This window comes from Sycon ciliatum, chromosome 2, assembly GCF_964019385.1.
Source record: "Sycon ciliatum chromosome 2, ocSycCili1.1, whole genome shotgun sequence".
Lineage (NCBI taxonomy): Eukaryota > Metazoa > Porifera > Calcarea > Leucosolenida > Sycettidae > Sycon > Sycon ciliatum.
The window spans coordinates 49,883,947-49,900,333 of record NC_088644.1 but is presented as its reverse complement, the minus strand read 5'-3'; the positions used below and the strand labels follow the sequence as shown (position 1 = coordinate 49,900,333).

At 46.4% G+C, this 16,387-nt stretch overlaps 2 protein-coding genes across 2 annotated transcripts; both read right to left on the bottom strand.

Annotated features, from left to right (window-relative positions):
* Nucleotides 1–423: 423 nt before the first annotated feature.
* LOC135810944 (uncharacterized) lies at nt 424–5,472 on the bottom strand. Its single transcript, XM_065324322.1, has 4 exons — nt 5,145–5,472; nt 4,309–4,645; nt 1,529–1,640; nt 424–1,055 (listed from the first exon to the last, which is right to left on the bottom strand). Exons 1-4 carry the CDS (start codon nt 5,403–5,405, stop codon nt 902–904), a joined length of 864 nt encoding a protein of 287 aa, XP_065180394.1. The 5' UTR covers nt 5,406–5,472; the 3' UTR covers nt 424–901.
* Nucleotides 5,473–10,222: 4,750 nt separating this feature from the next.
* Nucleotides 10,223–12,445, bottom strand: LOC135810347 (uncharacterized). The gene is made up of 2 exons (XM_065323837.1): nt 12,176–12,445; nt 10,223–12,084 (listed from the first exon to the last, which is right to left on the bottom strand). Exons 1-2 carry the CDS (start codon nt 12,280–12,282, stop codon nt 10,407–10,409), a joined length of 1,785 nt encoding a protein of 594 aa, XP_065179909.1. The 5' UTR covers nt 12,283–12,445; the 3' UTR covers nt 10,223–10,406.
* Nucleotides 12,446–16,387: the final 3,942 nt, after the last annotated feature.

The window sequence follows — 16,387 nt, the reverse complement described above, 5'->3', positions numbered from 1 at the left end:
TATCACGACCGGTCAAAGGACCTTCAATATGTGGTCTCTGTCACCAGGTGGTAGCCTTATCCAGGGTAAAATAACTGGAAATATCACACCTGGGTTCTGGTTGCAGTGGTCTTCTAGAACAGGTGGTCGCCTTGACAGGTTTTACTGTATTCCGTTCTCATTAGGCCTACGCATGCAGCCCACGAGTCAATAGCGATCGAGGGTAATATTGGTAAGCATGACTGTCTCTTATTGATCTAGCATTACTGATTACTCTCTCCTCTCAGTTCTTTGTCTGAGCTATACTCATTCCAATTTGGTATTCTGCTGTCTAGGAGCTGGGAACTCCACGTTCCTTAGCATCCTTCAAAGCAACTTCAACTTCCGGGCTGTCTCAGAACCCATTGCAGACTGGCAGAATGTGGCTTCGGAGTAGGTGAGTTGATTCATATCAAGTTTGAGCAGCGTTGTCGAAAATATGACCATAATTATATGGGCGCATTGTACTGAATGAAATGACAATGCAATATACATGTAGTGAAGGTTGGCACATGATTCTGCGCAACACAGCCAGCGAGAAAGTGAAAAGCGAGCATTCAAATTAGCATTATGCTGATATAACATTATGCTGATATAACGAGCGGCGCTCAAAGCATTATGAGTAATATAATCAAGCATTAGCCGAAGATGCCCAAATACGTGTGCCAGCGGATAGCTGAAATAGGGCATGATGCAAAACCACTTGGGGCCGTCAGGTTAATTTTCCTGGACCGAGCCAGCCGGGAAAAAACCCTCGCGCCGACGGACGCAGTAGAGAGGGAAAAAACCGGGTGTATATCCCCAAAGGCGATTGGGCATGATGTAGGCATGGCAAATGAGGAGCACACTGTGCACTCTGACAATACACAAAATTTCTCTTAGTCTAAATCATCAGCTCCGCTTCCAGGAGTAGATCTTCGCTGTTGACTGTTTCGTCAAGATCTGGCTTATTCAAGTCGACGTAGGTTACGTCACCAACAAATTCCTTCATCGCTTTCTCAAATGCATCGTCATCCAGCAGGTTGATGTCATCGAGCCTAGAACAGTCAAAAGAATAAGAAGTTATCTACAGCCGGTAAGACAATACGAAGGGACATTCAGATACTGCTATGGGAATGTCTTGGATGTGATATACTCTAACTACAATGTTGTGACTGCAGTAGTAATAACTGAACCACTCATGTTTATAATTAAATCCCAAAAATGACGGAATATTAAAAGCAAAATTACGTCTAGCATGGGACTCAGGTAGACTGAAATGTTCACAACCATAGGAACCGAATCACCCTCAAGGATCAAGGTGCAGATGCAGCTTCTAAAGCGGTCGGAGATGAGTAAGTCAGACCCACCATACAGTTGCCTATAAAATACGGAAAATTCAATCCGCTGAATCCATGCAAATTCAATTCGCGCCATGAATCCAAAAATGTGCAGTGTGAAAGCTCGGACACATTAAGGAATGGCATGTAAGGCACAGTGCGATGAGAATTAGCCCGTAACAAGCACTTACCAATCAAATTCAGACTTGGCATCAGACTTCATAGTAGTAGTATCAGCAGTGGAAGGAACTTCACTTCCTTCACTTTGGGACACCTTCGTAGTGGCTGGGCTTTCCTTCTTAGCTGATTAGTGCAGATGAAGAAGCAAGCATTTATAATTATTTAATATATTTACAATGGATCAAGCCAGATTATAGCATCCCATTAGCCATAGAATGCTGGAACATACATATCATACACGCAAGATCACCTACTACCAACCGCTACGTCAGGAATAGCGTTAACTATTTGCAAAGCCCTTAAGAGAGCATGTCTGAGAATACCAAAGTATGTGTGCAAGTGGATCTCTCCGATTTCGCTCAAAATTTGCAGGTAGGTTCCCTTTGGGGTGTGGATCGATTATGCAAAGCCCTTGAAAAAGTTTCTGAAGGGAACCTTGAAATTTGCATACCCCTCAAATATGGCCGAAATATCACATTATTTATGGGTCTAGAAACGAGTCACGCCACAGCGTATACGAACAAGCTATGAACAAAACTCAATCAAGCCAACATTGCCTCACCTTAGAAGAGTTCCTGGAGCAGTACCGCTTAGCCACGCCAGCATCCCAGAAGACGAGGTCCATCACCCCCTGACGCCACAAATGATCGTCTTGAAAATAGCCAATTTACAAGTGCTGGCAAAACAGCCAGCTACGTCCTCAATTGGCCAGAACTATACACCGGCAGATAGTAGAACACCTCTTCTAGCGCTGAGGACATGTCCCCCATCTTCCTTTTGGGGTTTTCTTGAAATAAACTTTTTTGAATTTTTCCACTCGACCATGCTGAAATACGGCCAAAGTCATACCTGCGCAGGAAAGCTCGCCACTCCGCGACGTCTCCTCAGCAATTTCTACTTCAACACTACTCCCAAGGCCGCAGAACAAAGTGTAGTGTTGACTCTGACAAGGAAAAGCAGCGGTGATCACTTGTCACTCCAAACGACAAGCTTCTCCTTGCGCCACCAATAATTTTTTGTGCGACTGTTGCTGCAAAAGTGACTGAACTAGTCTGAAGGCCTGAGCGCAGTTTTTGAATTTTATTGCAAGATGCACGGTGAAATCACGTGCCTTGTAACGCAAGAATGCCAAGTCGCGTGGCCCACGGCTCACGAGATTTCAGAGTCACCTTTGTCAAGTGCGCTTGTTACTCGCCTAGAACGCCCGTTGGTCTGGAAGTGATCACACTTGTGTTGTTACGGCGCTCAAGAACACGCTGACCGTGTTGTAGGCCTACGAACCGGGACTTTCCCTGACCATGTAGGTCGAAGACCAGTGAAATGATGATGAAATCACATTCTTTATGACGTAAGAAATCTCTCATGCAGTTCACGCGACAAGTGCGTGCAGCCAGTGCTGCTCGCGTGCCAGTCAACACAAAGGGACCGAGCTAGTCGCTTTTGTCGAGCATCGACATGAAAACGAGGGACTTTTACTGTTGGACTATGTTCGGGATTGCAGGAGGTAAGTGTGAAAGACGAATAACTCTCCATGATGTACGGGGCATATTTCAACGGCTTGCTGCCATTGCAACACTCCTAGGACAGTTTGTGGGGGTTCTCAGCAGTTCAAGCAGGAAATGAAGCTCATCTTACCTCTGCCATCATGGTCCGTTCCGAGTAGCGTTCCAGGCACATTCGCGATCGATGGCCGCGTAACGTGATGCAGGAAGCGTCATCCTACGTCACAGAGCACGCGATCTCACCGTGCATCTTGCAATAAAATTCAAAAACTGCGCTCAGGCCTTCAGTCACTTTTGCATCAACAGTCGCACAAAAAATTATTGGTGGCGCAAGGAGAAGCTTGTCGTTTGGAGTGACAAGGGATCACCGCTGCTTTTCCTTGTCAGAGTCAACACTACACTTTGTTCTGCGGCCTTGGGAGTAGTGTTGGAGTAGAAATTGCTGAGGAGACGTCGCGGAGTAGCGTGCTTTCCTGCGCAGGTATGACTTTGGCCGTATTTCAGCATGGTCGAGTGGAAAAATTCAAAAAAGTTTATTTCAAGAAAACCCCAAAAGGAAGATGGGGGACATGTCCTCAGCGCTAGAAGAGGTGTTCTACTATCTGCCGGTGTATAGTTCTGGCCAATTGAGGACGTAGCTGGCTGTTTTGCCAGCGCTTGTAAATTGGCTATTTTCAAGACGGTCATTTGTGGCGTCAGGGGGTGATGGACCTCGTCTTCTGGGATGCTGGCGTGGCTAAGCGGTACTGCTCCAGGAACTCTTCTAAGGTGAGGCAATGTTGGCTTGATGGAGTTTTGTTCATAGCTTGTTCGTATGCGCTGTGGCGTGACTCGTTTCTAGACCCATAAATAATGTGATATTTCGGCCATTTTTGAGGGGTATGCAAATTTCAAGGTTCCCTTCAGAAACTTTTTCAAGGGCTTTGCATAATCGATCCACACCCCAAAGGGAACCTACCTGCAAATTTTGAGCGAAATCGGAGAGATCCACTTGCACACATACTTTGGTATTCTCAGACATGCTCTCTTAAATTGTACTGTAGCACACTGCAGCCGTGTTGAAGCAAATGGTCTTGCCACACGAGAATGAAGCAGGACTCACTATCCGAATGTAACGAGAGGTGTAGCACATATCCCAAAGACCATACAGTAAATACCAAGCCAGGCCACACAAATAAACAACCAGAGAAAGGTATCGCTTAAGAAAAGGCACAGGAAAGGACAACAGATCGAAATTAACGTCTTCACGCACATTTCTAATACCAGCATGCATTAGCAATACAACTTACCAGAAGAATGACTGCTGAGTCTTGTTATCTTAGCAGGTGTTACTGCTTGAGTGGAACTCTTGGTAGGTGCAGTACTCAGTACTGAATTACATACACTCTTGCTTGCTGGACTGACAACTACTGATGTGGATTCCTTGCTGGTTGAATCGGCCGGTCTCCTTTGAATAGTGGAAGACTGACTATCGGCCGGTCTCCTTTGACAGGTGCCTGCTGCAGATATAGTGCTGTCACTAGTGGTCTCATGGTGCTTGCGTTTCTCAGCACGGATTTCATCTAAAGACTTGATGTGAAGACCAGCAGCGGTGGACGCTGGTGGGGTCGCTGGAACATCACCAGGCTATGGAGCAGTCAGAAGAATGACAACAGAGAGAGCGAGAGAGAGAGAGAGAAGGAGATAGTGAGAGAGCGAGAGAAAGAGAGAGAGAGAGAAATAGGGACAGAGAGAGAGAGAAAGAGAGAGAGAGAAAGAGAGAGAGAGATAGAGACAGAGAGAAAAAGACAGCTAAAACAGCTGAGAGGCCTGGCATTGGCTGATGAATTAAAAAGACAGTGCAACACGTAAACCATAATCCGCAGGACATTATGACGACGCACCTTAAAGCAATGAATGAAGTTGTGAGCTTTATTTGACACATAACTGGCGCAAAGAACTAATGGTACCTTTCCGGAAAAAAAATGAAGAAAGCAAGCCATGCACAAAATTAATAGTGGTGCACATGCAAGCTTCACTTTCAAGTTTGGTGCAAAGTTTGGTCTTGTAGTGTTGTGCACTGATGTGGTCAGTAGCATTGGGGGTACTGCAACAGTTACTAATTATACATGTTAGCAAGTAGTACCTTTTGGGTTGCTTTCACAGGCAGTGGCTTGGTGTTGGCATGCACCTTAGCCCAGGGTTCTCTTCTCTGTTCTTGTTCTGTGTCCTGCTGACGCTGCTGCTGGAGTTGCTGTTGTATTGAAAAGCGTTTGGCTCTTAGCTCCTTGACGGACAGCCCACTGGACTGAAGAGGGCACGATGGTAGTGTCTGCCTTTGAGCAGATGATGATGTCTGCCTTTGAGCAGATGATGATGGCTGCCTCTGAGCAAATGAAGATAGCATTGACAGAGGCTTCTTGGTGAAACAATTTGTATGACCAATTTTATTCAGGGACTGAACTTTGAATGTATCCTCCTTAACTTCCACCTGCAATGAAAAGCAACATAAACAGGACAGGCACAGAGCCACATACCACCGGCAAGAAGAAAAAGAACACCTGACGTCATTTAAAGGTTCAATAAGCACCCAAATCAGCCACACACAGAGAGGAAGAGATGCACACACGTTTACACAGGAACTCAAGAACGCAAAATAAATATTGCAAAGTAACCGCCAGTGAGGTTGAAGTTCTGCAACTAAAAGATAAAGGGTGAAACGACCGGGATCCTAAAAGGACACCGCCAAAGTCGTCAACAAAAAGGATGGCATATGAATCTGTTAACTTTCAGCACCAGGACATACATATCCTTGCATGTGTCCGTCAGAAAGAAAGGATTACCAAGTTGTGCTCTAGATTTATGTCTGCAAAAATGAAATATTTCCTTTTCATAAATGAAGGCAATGCCACTATAAGAAGCAAGCATATTGGTGCATGCATGCGCTGACAGTTACAGACAGCCAGACAGACACAGACAGACCGACACACATCACGCACAGTTACACCCAGTCACACACACATACACACACACACACACCTTTGACCTTTGACGCCCATCGCCGGAGGGGATGATAGCAATGCTACGGCAGAAGCCATAGCAACTTGGGCTGGGATTGCACCATTCAACAGCTTGCAAGGCTGAAGAATTGCCCGTCACTATTCAGCCTGGCCTACACCATACAGCTATTTGAAGTGATTTTTTCTGGCTAATGAATCCCTATTTTTGGTCTTTTTCATGTTTTTCCCGCACACACATCACACCACATCCTCCGGCATGCACTGGCTGTTGGTAACCACCCAGGAGAATGAAAGAAAAGTCAGGAAGAGTCTGAGAAAGAGAAGAAAGACGTGTGTGACCATATTCGTCGGGAATCGAACCCGCAACCTATCGATTGGAAATCGCTGCACATACCACTGCACCATATGGGACACACACACACACACACACACACACACACACACACACACACACACACACACACACACATACACATACACATACACATACACATACACATACACGCACACACAACTCATTCATTGATATACCAATGAATGTTCACTGTTATAATACCTCAGGCCTGCGTCGTTTGGCTAACGGCTTTGTTTGGTCTTTTTGCTGAACAGATGCTGCCCTTTTCGTTGGTAACAAACGAATTGGATCATGCCTTGCAGGTCCAGATCTATGCTGTTGATTTGGATGATCGCGAGCATGAACCCAATGGTATCGGCTTTTGGCTCGAGTTGCTCTTCTCATATCCATTCTGGAGTCAGCGGCAGTTGAGTCGGTGGCAACCCCTTGTGTTCGGGCGTGTCGCAGTCTTTCTTGAGAATTTCCAATAGTCCGGATGGTAGGGCTGCGCTGTGCACTGCTGTCACCAGGTATGGTTATCAGCAACTTGAAATCAGGTGGAAGCACCTGCGCTGGTCCAGCTGCAGAGTAGATAGGACAGTAAGGGTTAGCATCAATGATAGATTGTCTTGATGCATGGCAAGCAGTATAGATACGCCGCATCCAGCAACATTGCGTTCACTATGAGCAAGAGTACGCAAGTAACCTGTAAAACGCAACTCCCGCAGCCCTTTCCGTACCAAGGACGTATAACATGTTCGTTTGATTTTCCTAATATTTCAGGTGAAATTTGCCTTGCGTTCACCGTGAGCAAGAGTACGCAAGTAACCGGTAAAACGGAACTCCCGCAGCCCTTTCCGTACCAAGGACGTATAACATGTTTGTTTGATTTTCCTAATATTTCAGGTGAAATGGGCCTTCTTGCTTCATACAACTAACAGCAGTGTAGCAGCCATTTTGCCGTGCAGATTTCTATATACATAAATAAGTTCCTCGTACACACGCTATTATTGTGCACTAGGGCTAAGTACAGTCTTACAGCAAACCGAAAATGCTTACCTTTGACTGGAATGGCACCTATGCATAATTTTCCCGCGGTTTTTTGTGCGGGGCAACTTCACGACCTCGACACTGTACTTGCACCACGCAGCGCAGCATGCAGTCTCATGCATGCACGCGTGGAAACTCTGATGATCGTAGAGCCCTACGTACCTGCTTCGCGTTTGCTGAGGCTGAAGTACAATGTACAATTTTTTTTCCTTTGTGTTGGTGAAGAATCAAACTCAAAGCAAGACATTTATTTCCTTCTTGGAAGGCAAGGGTTGTCACAGTTTGCTGTTGTGTATAAGTAGCAAGTTAGTTAGAGATCAGTAAGCAGCTGACACAATCATGCCAAGCAACGCTCATTGTATCGTCCCTGGCTGCTCAAATCGTAAAAGCAGCTGCAAGTTTGGTTTGTTTGAGTCTGATGATGCGAACTCGCAAGGACGAAAAGTGTTTGGGAAGCGTCGTCTATGTGGATCAGACCTGGCTCGTGTTGGCTGCGGAGGAACAGCAGAGGTCTGTAAAGCTGTATCTTTTCATCGTTTGCCTAAAGATTCGGATCGACGCCGGCATATCAGGGCCGAGTGGCTTGCCAAAATACCAAGAGTCAACACTCCTCTTTCTGGAAACTCGTATGTCTGTGGGGTGCACTTTCCTGGTGGTCGACCTGTGACGGAGGACGAGCCACCTTCCCGTTTCTTGGACAAAGCCGTCGTAGTGAAGAGGAAGAGCCGTGTTTCGACAGGCGAAGTCAGTCGACCCGTTGAAGCGATTGATATTGATGACGATGTTGATTTACCAGTCACAGATGAATCGGTGCCTGAGGCTGCAACACTTTTAGCTGACCATGATTATGGTGAAGTTCCCGTTCTCCAAGAGAACAAAATAAAGACTTTGGAAGCACAAGTGGCTAAGTTGCGGTCCCAGTTGGAGCAGGCCTTGTACAATTTGGATGAATCGGAAGAAGCTTTGCGTAAATGCCAACTCCATTACTCGAACATCCGACATGACAACAAGATTGTACTGTTTTACACGGGCCTGAGTTCTCTGGCGTTTGACTTGTTGCTGGATCAGTTGCGGTGTGGATGTCAAGACATGTGCTTTGCTACTAAAGTGCCAACTGATTTCCTTGGCCAGGACAGCCGTGGCAGACGAAGAGCATTGGCGTATGAAGACGAGTTGCTATTGACCCTTGTCAAACTTCGGCATGCTTTCCCTGAGTCAGATTTAGCACTGCGATTCGGAATAGATCAATCCACGGTGTCCCGAATATTTTCAACGTACATTCGTTGCATGTACTTCTCTATGAAAGAAGTGGACATTTGGCCGAGCCGGGCTCTGATTGATCGCTACATGCCCGACGTCTTCAAAGACAAGTACCCACGCACCCGGGTAATTATTGACGCAACAGAGTTTCCCATTGAGAAGCCAGCCAACCCAACTGTACAAGCCGCCACCTGGTCGAATTACAAAAACAGGAACACTTTCAAACTGTTAGTTGGTGTGACACCTACCGGTGCAATATCGTTTCTGTCTCCTCTTTATGGCGGGCGCATTTCTGATAAGAAACTGACAAAGCGAAGTGGGCTAATGAAGTTGATGGAGAAGGGTGATGCCATCATGGCCGACCGTGGTTTCGACATTGCCGATCTGCTACCGGAGGGTGTCGATCTCAACATACCCCCGTTTCTTGGTTCTCGAGATCAGCTTGATGAAGAAGAGGTGATCGAAACTCGGCGTATTGCTAGCGTGCGTATTCATGTGGAGAGAGCAATGGAAAGGATCAAGAACTTCAGGATAACTCACTTCTTATCTTCCGTGTTGTGCCCTTTGGCTGAGCAGATCATATTTGTGTGTGCATTCCTCACTAACTACATGGAGCCCCTGGTACCTCCGCCTGTTAGTAAGCCATCGACACAGTCTGCACACTTTTCCTCTGCTGCAGAAGTTGCCCAGATATCACCAGATGCAAACATTTCTGCAGTGGCTGTTTCAGCTGGCACATTTCTTTCACCTGCCATTACTGCTTCTGCTGCTGCTTCCGCTGCTACCAAGTTGTCATCTGCTGTAGCTGCTACTTCTGCTGCTACGAACGTGCCATCTCCTGTAGCTGCTACTGCTGCTGCTATCAGCGTGCCATCTTCTTCTGTAGCCGCTGCTGCCTATGTGACCACTCCCGTATGTTTGTTTTGCAAGCGCTCAGATGGCCCACTTCTTAGAGTTTGTAGGTCTTGTAACTCACGCTACCACCATATGTGTCAGAATGATGATGAAGATGGGCGTCTATGTAATTCTTGCTTTATGACCAGGCCGCTCTGTTGAAAGCTTTTTGCGCATGCCGATATTCCTACGTGGCCTCGGTATTTTCTTCCCCTCTTTTCTTTGTGTTATGTTGTGAGTAATGGTGCCCCTACACAATGATGCTTATTTCACTCAGGACTTCGTACTTCGAAGTAGAAGTAGTGATGCTCCTATTTGTCTGTTTGTGCTGTTCACCAGGTAGGAAATGTGGCCTGTGACTGCTGCAAGTGCCGCTTACTTTGAAGTAAATACGAATACTCATGTAACGTTCATGCCTTTTTGAACTCTGTTGTAACACGGAATGGCGAGCTATTGTAAACCAGTTGTACGTGCCGTTTTTTGTAGTGGTTACCAGTAATGGCAGTATAATTTACTATAACGCACTGTTTACAGCAGAGTTCCACTGTCTTGGGTACATGTATACAACACTACCTAATCATGTACAAATGCAGGAAGCCGGTAGCTGATGGAACTATCCACCATCTAATCACGGCGTTTATATCAAGGAGCTACAGAACAGGGCAGAACAGAAAAAGCTATAATAAAGAACATAAAGTGCAGCGTATAGAACAGTTCAGACACACTTACAGAAGAAAAGATTGCCACAAATCAGGGAAGAATGTAAACAGTCAAGACTACAGGAACTGGAGCAAAGTGAGCAATGGTCATCTCAGATGACGAGGAATATATCTATTACCAAGAAACTTGATCACAGAGCCAGTTTCGGGAGAACATGATCAAAATAAAATGTTCGGCAAGCTGCGAGAGTTTTCTTGACATGCACTTCACAAAATGAAATGCGCTCAACAAAAAGATCATTGCAGGGAGACCACACTACAAAGTCACAAAATTGAAGGCCTGCAGCAAAGAGCTGCATTTGCACTTGTGTATAGTAGGCATGTGTTGTTTTGAGAGAAAGCACACCATCCTTGTTGGACAAACAAAATGATGCAGTAGACCCAGCTACCTCTGCTAGACTTTGGTCTCTAGCAACAAACGGGCATTTAATCTCGAGCAAAAGTGATGTATCACCATCCCTAACAATGCCATCGGGACTGGCACCAAACCAGCATTCATCAGCATGCACAAATAAGCCACATGCAACAACATCTATCAGCTTGCCAGACTTGGCTTGGTGGGCTACGTAGGCACATCGTGCCTCTTCTTCATGATCAATCCCCCATCTGGTTGCAGGAGTGGTAAACGCCGGCCGATCAATGATAGTTTTTATGAGGGATGACGGGTCAGTCTGAGGTCGTCGATGAGCTACAGTATGGGCAATGGAAGCTGTAATACGCTTCTTTCGTTCATTCCTCCAGAGTTCACTTGTTGTTTGGGATGCAGTGGCTTCTTGCAGGGCATTAGCTTCTTCACAAGTAAGTATGACATTGGACTCGTACCACAGCATCTGCTTGTCCTCAGTTAGCCACTCGCAGTCAGATGGCACAGGTGTCACATCACCTGATCTGCTGTGCTCAACCTGCCACTTGTCCTTCTGTTCCCCTGCCCTAGCCAGTCTCTCCTTTTTCTGCGCTTGGGCTCTGTGCAACCTGTCCTCCTTCTGCTTAGCAGCAAATCCTGAGCTACCAGCAACAAGAGGCAATGCTAGGTGGATGGAGTTGGAGTGAATGGTTGAGTTGGCGTATTCCTCCACACGCCGGGCAAAGTCCATCCGCTTTGCAACAGCACGAGGGTCAAGTACTTCTGCAGCAGAATGCTTACGTTTCTTTGGCGCAGATTTGTCAGTGGTACTGCCACCTCTACGCCACTCCATGTCTTGAACCAGCATGGGCTCACTCTTTTTACCTGCACCTGCAGGAGGCTGGTTCCACTTTTGCAGCATGTCCGTGCACGTCGGAGCGTCACTAAACCCAAGCAGAGTGAACTCGGACAAGCCATACATCAGTGCAGCTATATGCTTGCAACTGGCAGTAACACCCTTGCCAGCAGGACAAGTGCACTGAGCACCAACAACACTGGTGGCAGATCCTGAGTCACACTGAGCAACGAGCCGAAGTTTGTAGTCAGCTTTGGTCTTCATTTCAGGCTGACAGCGGGCACGGTAGTACACACGGCTGTTGGCCTTCATCAGTTCGATTTTCTGGACATAACCTGCTCGATACAGACGAATTGACTTGCTATCAGTGGCAGCAAGCGCTTTGAAATTCTTGGCAGGTCCATCGCTGGTCATAGTGTCCACGAAATAAGAAACCATAGTTTGCATGGAGAACGACAGGGAGAGTAGCCTTCCACTCGCAGATTTAATCGGCTGCCACCCAGTAACAGGAAAATCCAGAGGGTCGTGGGGAATAACAGCAAGCGCTGCAGCTGGCGGAGGTGGCCCTTCCTTGCCATCACCGTCGCCTTCAGAGAAATGCTGAGCAAGTCTGTAAACGACACGAGCAGATAAATAACAAACTCAGATTCACAAATAATTTCAAAAAAATAAGATTTTGTTGTGGGAAGAAAACAACTCACCTCGCAACTAGATCGGCTTTCTTTCCCGACTTCTTGAGACCATACTCTCCACACTTCACCTTCAGAAGGTTCAAGGTGAGCTGGGAAAAATCCTGACTGACTGCCATCTTCCTGTCAACTAATATCGAAACTGTCTTCCACTGCAACGACTGAAAACAAAGGAGAGCCTCGCGTCGAGCAAGTTGCCCCGCACAAAGGTGCGAAGTCGCGATGGCGACCTGGCCGCCATGTTTTATGCATAGGTGCCATTCCTTGGGGTGCAGTCGTAGTGGGTTGTACTTGGCCAGTTTGCAGAGGTGCAGCAGGACGGAGCTTCAAAAGCTTGAATGGGCAGAACGGCTTGATGCACCCCATTAGCTGAGACTCCCAGTAGCATGGCATGCTGCCACGGTCTTTCTGGAAGACAGTCAGCAAGAGCACATCGAAAACAAAGAAACTCAGAATGCATCACCGTGCGCTAGGTTTCCCCAAATCGCGATTTTATCGCCTGATGGGCTTTTCGCTCGGCCCGAAAAATGACCAAAATTCATCAGATTGGGCTGAAAAATCAGCTGATTGTTTGATTATCGGCTGCAAAATTGGAATATATTGGGCTCAGGTAGGGTTGGAACGACTGTGGATTTTCACCTTTCGATTACTGTTCAGCTTAAAGGTGGCGCTACACCTTTCTGGCACCTTTCAGAGGGTCAAAAATCGAATTTTGACCCCATTCTCGCTTCCGGATCCTCCGCGTATTATTATTATTAGACACAATCTCATAGCATGTGACACTCATAGCTAATGCAGTGACAGAATCCCCTGAGACAAGGGCGTTGAGCCAGCCACGGCAACAGTAAGCTAGGAAAACAAAGCAAATATGAATTAGAGCAGAAAATGAATGGAAAATTACAAAGAAAAACGGTTAACGGAAGTGAGCACTATCAAAATTCGTGCATCACCCAGGTATTCGAGAATTTTCTTCGATGATAATTATTGCATCTAGTTCAGTTGTGATAGTAGATCTTTAAACTGACCAATAGAAGAACAAGTTTTCAGACCGTATGGTAATGATAACCAATGAGAGTAGCCGGAAAACAAAGGGGACTTTAGATACTGGGCTGACTTAACAAGAGGCAGGATGAGCGCGTTACGGGTTGAGCTTGTCGAAAACCAATTGTACTTCATCATGTGTGAAGGGGTTTTATGAAGAAATATTTTATGAACCAGTGTACAGAGATGGTGCTTATGACGAACGGAGAGAGGAGAAGTGTGTGCAAGTCGATAAAGGGCATCCGAAGGAAAACATCGATCCTTGTTGTAAAGAATTTTAAGTATAAATCTATGGTGGACTTCTAATTGGTTCAGAGTTGTGTCAGAAAGGCCACACCAAGCGGTATCGCAATAGTCGAATATAGGGAGAATATAGCACCGATAAAATAATAGTTTACACTGGATCGGCAAATGAGTGCAATGTGGTTGTAGTACCCCTAATGCTGAACTGGTTCGCTTGCATACACAGTTGACATGTGCAGCCCAAGAGAGTTTGCAGTCAAACATCACACCTAGATGTTTGTGCTGAGTAACAACACGGATAGGCAGGGGTGGAATCAGAACCGATAAGGCCAGTGTCATCCGCATACAAACTAACATCGGGGACAACTGAAGGTAGGTCATTAACGTAAAGCAAGAATAACAAAGGACCCAGAATGGAACCTTGGGGCACTCCAGACTTTACAGGGAGGGGATCAGACAAGAAATAAGACAACCGAACAGCCTGAGAACGAGCAGACAAATACGAGGATATCCAACGCAAGGCAGCATCCTCCACCTGGAAGGTGACCTCCAACTTGGCAAGTAAGCCACGATGCTAAACGGTGTCGAATGCCTTAGGGTAGGTCACAACCGCAAATCCTGAAGTGAATTGCTTCAGTAGTTTTTGAGATATGGACTTTCAAAGGCCGCTATTGTCAAAAATAGTAATTGTAAATTCAAAAAATTCAAATTTTAACGCAGTAGAATTTACATTACACATGTTTTGCATGTAACTTTGATTTCGCTGGCATTTTAGCGATGAAACTTCGCGGAAAGGCTGAAAATCTCCCTGGTTTTACCTTGCTGCGCCCCACGCAGAGCTGACATCACCATCGGCAGCAGCAGTGTCAGTGCGCATGTCGTACTTCAAATTTTTGGTAAATATTTTTATACCAGCAATCTCCAATCTCCAAACTGTAGCTCTTTATCAGTTTAGCTGCTTTGTTGGCTTTCATCTGTTTTGTGGAACCTTCCTTGATCACTATGGGCAAGAGGCAATACGTAGGCCGTCCTGGTCGTCCAAAGAAGCGCAAATTCCACGGAAATCAATGTGCTAAATAATTTAATTGTCGAGTGAAATTACGAAAATTGTCGTGGCAGAGGACTCTTCTGTGTTGCCAGAAGATAGGGATGATGCCGAAGTCCAACAGTCTAATTCTGGTGAGAATGAGACATCTAGTGACAGTGACAGCGACAGCTCTGGAGATGAGCGTGATGATTACCTGACGACCGGGAGCCGAATTATTGATTTAGAATGTTTACAAAATTTACTTGCTGATAGTGCCTGTTGCTCAGCGTGCCATGGCACCCTTACACTATGATTGTGAAGTACGTCGTGAAGGATTGGCTTCAACTCTATCGCTGGCCTGTGACAGCTGCGAGGCTGAAAGCCGTGAAGCTATGTCCAAGAAGACTGGGCACTGCTGGGATGTGAACAGAAAGCCGGCTACTGCAATGACATGGATAGGACGTGGGCATCCCTTGTGAAGTTCTGCACTGTCATGAATACGCCTGCACTCATGAATACGCCTGCACCCATGAATGTCTCTGCATACCAGAAGCACACCAAGGTACTAGCAAAGGCCGGTAGATTTGTTGCCACCAGCAGCATGAGTGTGCAGCTGCGAATGCCAAAGAGTTGGCGTCTTCCCCTGATATTGCCGTCACTTACGACGGAACGTGGATGCGAAGCGGCTTTACCTCCCTACATGGAGCGTTTCTTGCCATCTCGTGGGATACTGGCAAAGTCATCGACTATGAAGTCCTCTCCCGGCACTGCCCGCAGTGCACAATATTTCAGAGGAAGCTGAGCAAACATGAGATCAGCAATGAGCAGTATACTGCCAACGTACGTGGACATGGCAATGACCTGCAAGGCATGGCACGCGCGATATGGGCATTGGTTATGCATTGTGTGTTCAACAGATGACAAGCCGCAGCATCAGTTCTGCCCCCTGGACCAGCCGGTGTACTTGCGGCTGACTGAGAGGCAACTTCTCGAGAAATGCTTGCGTGGCGCTACTCAGAATCGGAACGAGTGCATCAATGGCCTCATTTGACAGATTTGTCCAAAGACTGGCTTTTGCTTGTCAAGGACTGTCCAGACAGCTGTTGCCATAGCCACTGCTTGCTTCAACGAGAAGAACAAGGCCTTGGAGGAGATTCTTGAAGCGATGGGCCTGACAGCTGGTCACTACACGCGGACAGCCCTTGAGAAGTTGGACCGTGAGCAAGCCAAGAATGCAGCCAGGAAATCCTCAGATGAAGTGAAGAGTGCAAGGCAGAGGGGAAGGAGAGTGAGGTAGGGTGTGGAAGAGCAGACTGTTGATGACAAAGGTCTCACCTATGAGACTGGGGCCTTATAAAAAGTAGCTGGCGTGGTGGACACAGATTGTAAATACATGCATTATACTGCAATTTTTCCCCTTTTTTGGCTATTCCCAAAACTCTTAACCAGGCTACTGAGATAACCGTGGCCTGCAGACCCAGCAAAGTATACATTTTTGAAATCTGTGAAGCATTAGCTAGACATCGAACTGAAGTTTCAGAGGGCTGCTCTTCATATGCTCATGATAGCAGAGGTCAAACCTTTTTGTTCTTTTTTGGCCTTATCGTTGCTTTTTTTCAATCTCCTGCACTTGCTGGCTTGTTTTGCTGATGTCCCCTTTCTTTGGTTCAATGTCTTGCCATGTGTGTGCGTGAGACACTGCAGTGGCACTCATTTTATGCATAGGACGCATGGTCTTCTATAATTGTGGTTACAGGGGAACCTTTCAGCGGATTTTGCGAACAGATCCGTCACATGTATGCCAACAGTAGATAGATGGCATCTTTGGCTTTATGTTTGCTGTTTCTGCAACGGGTTCATCCAAGGAGTAAATGCTGAAATTTTTATAAGAATCTGTTTACCCATTGCTCAGA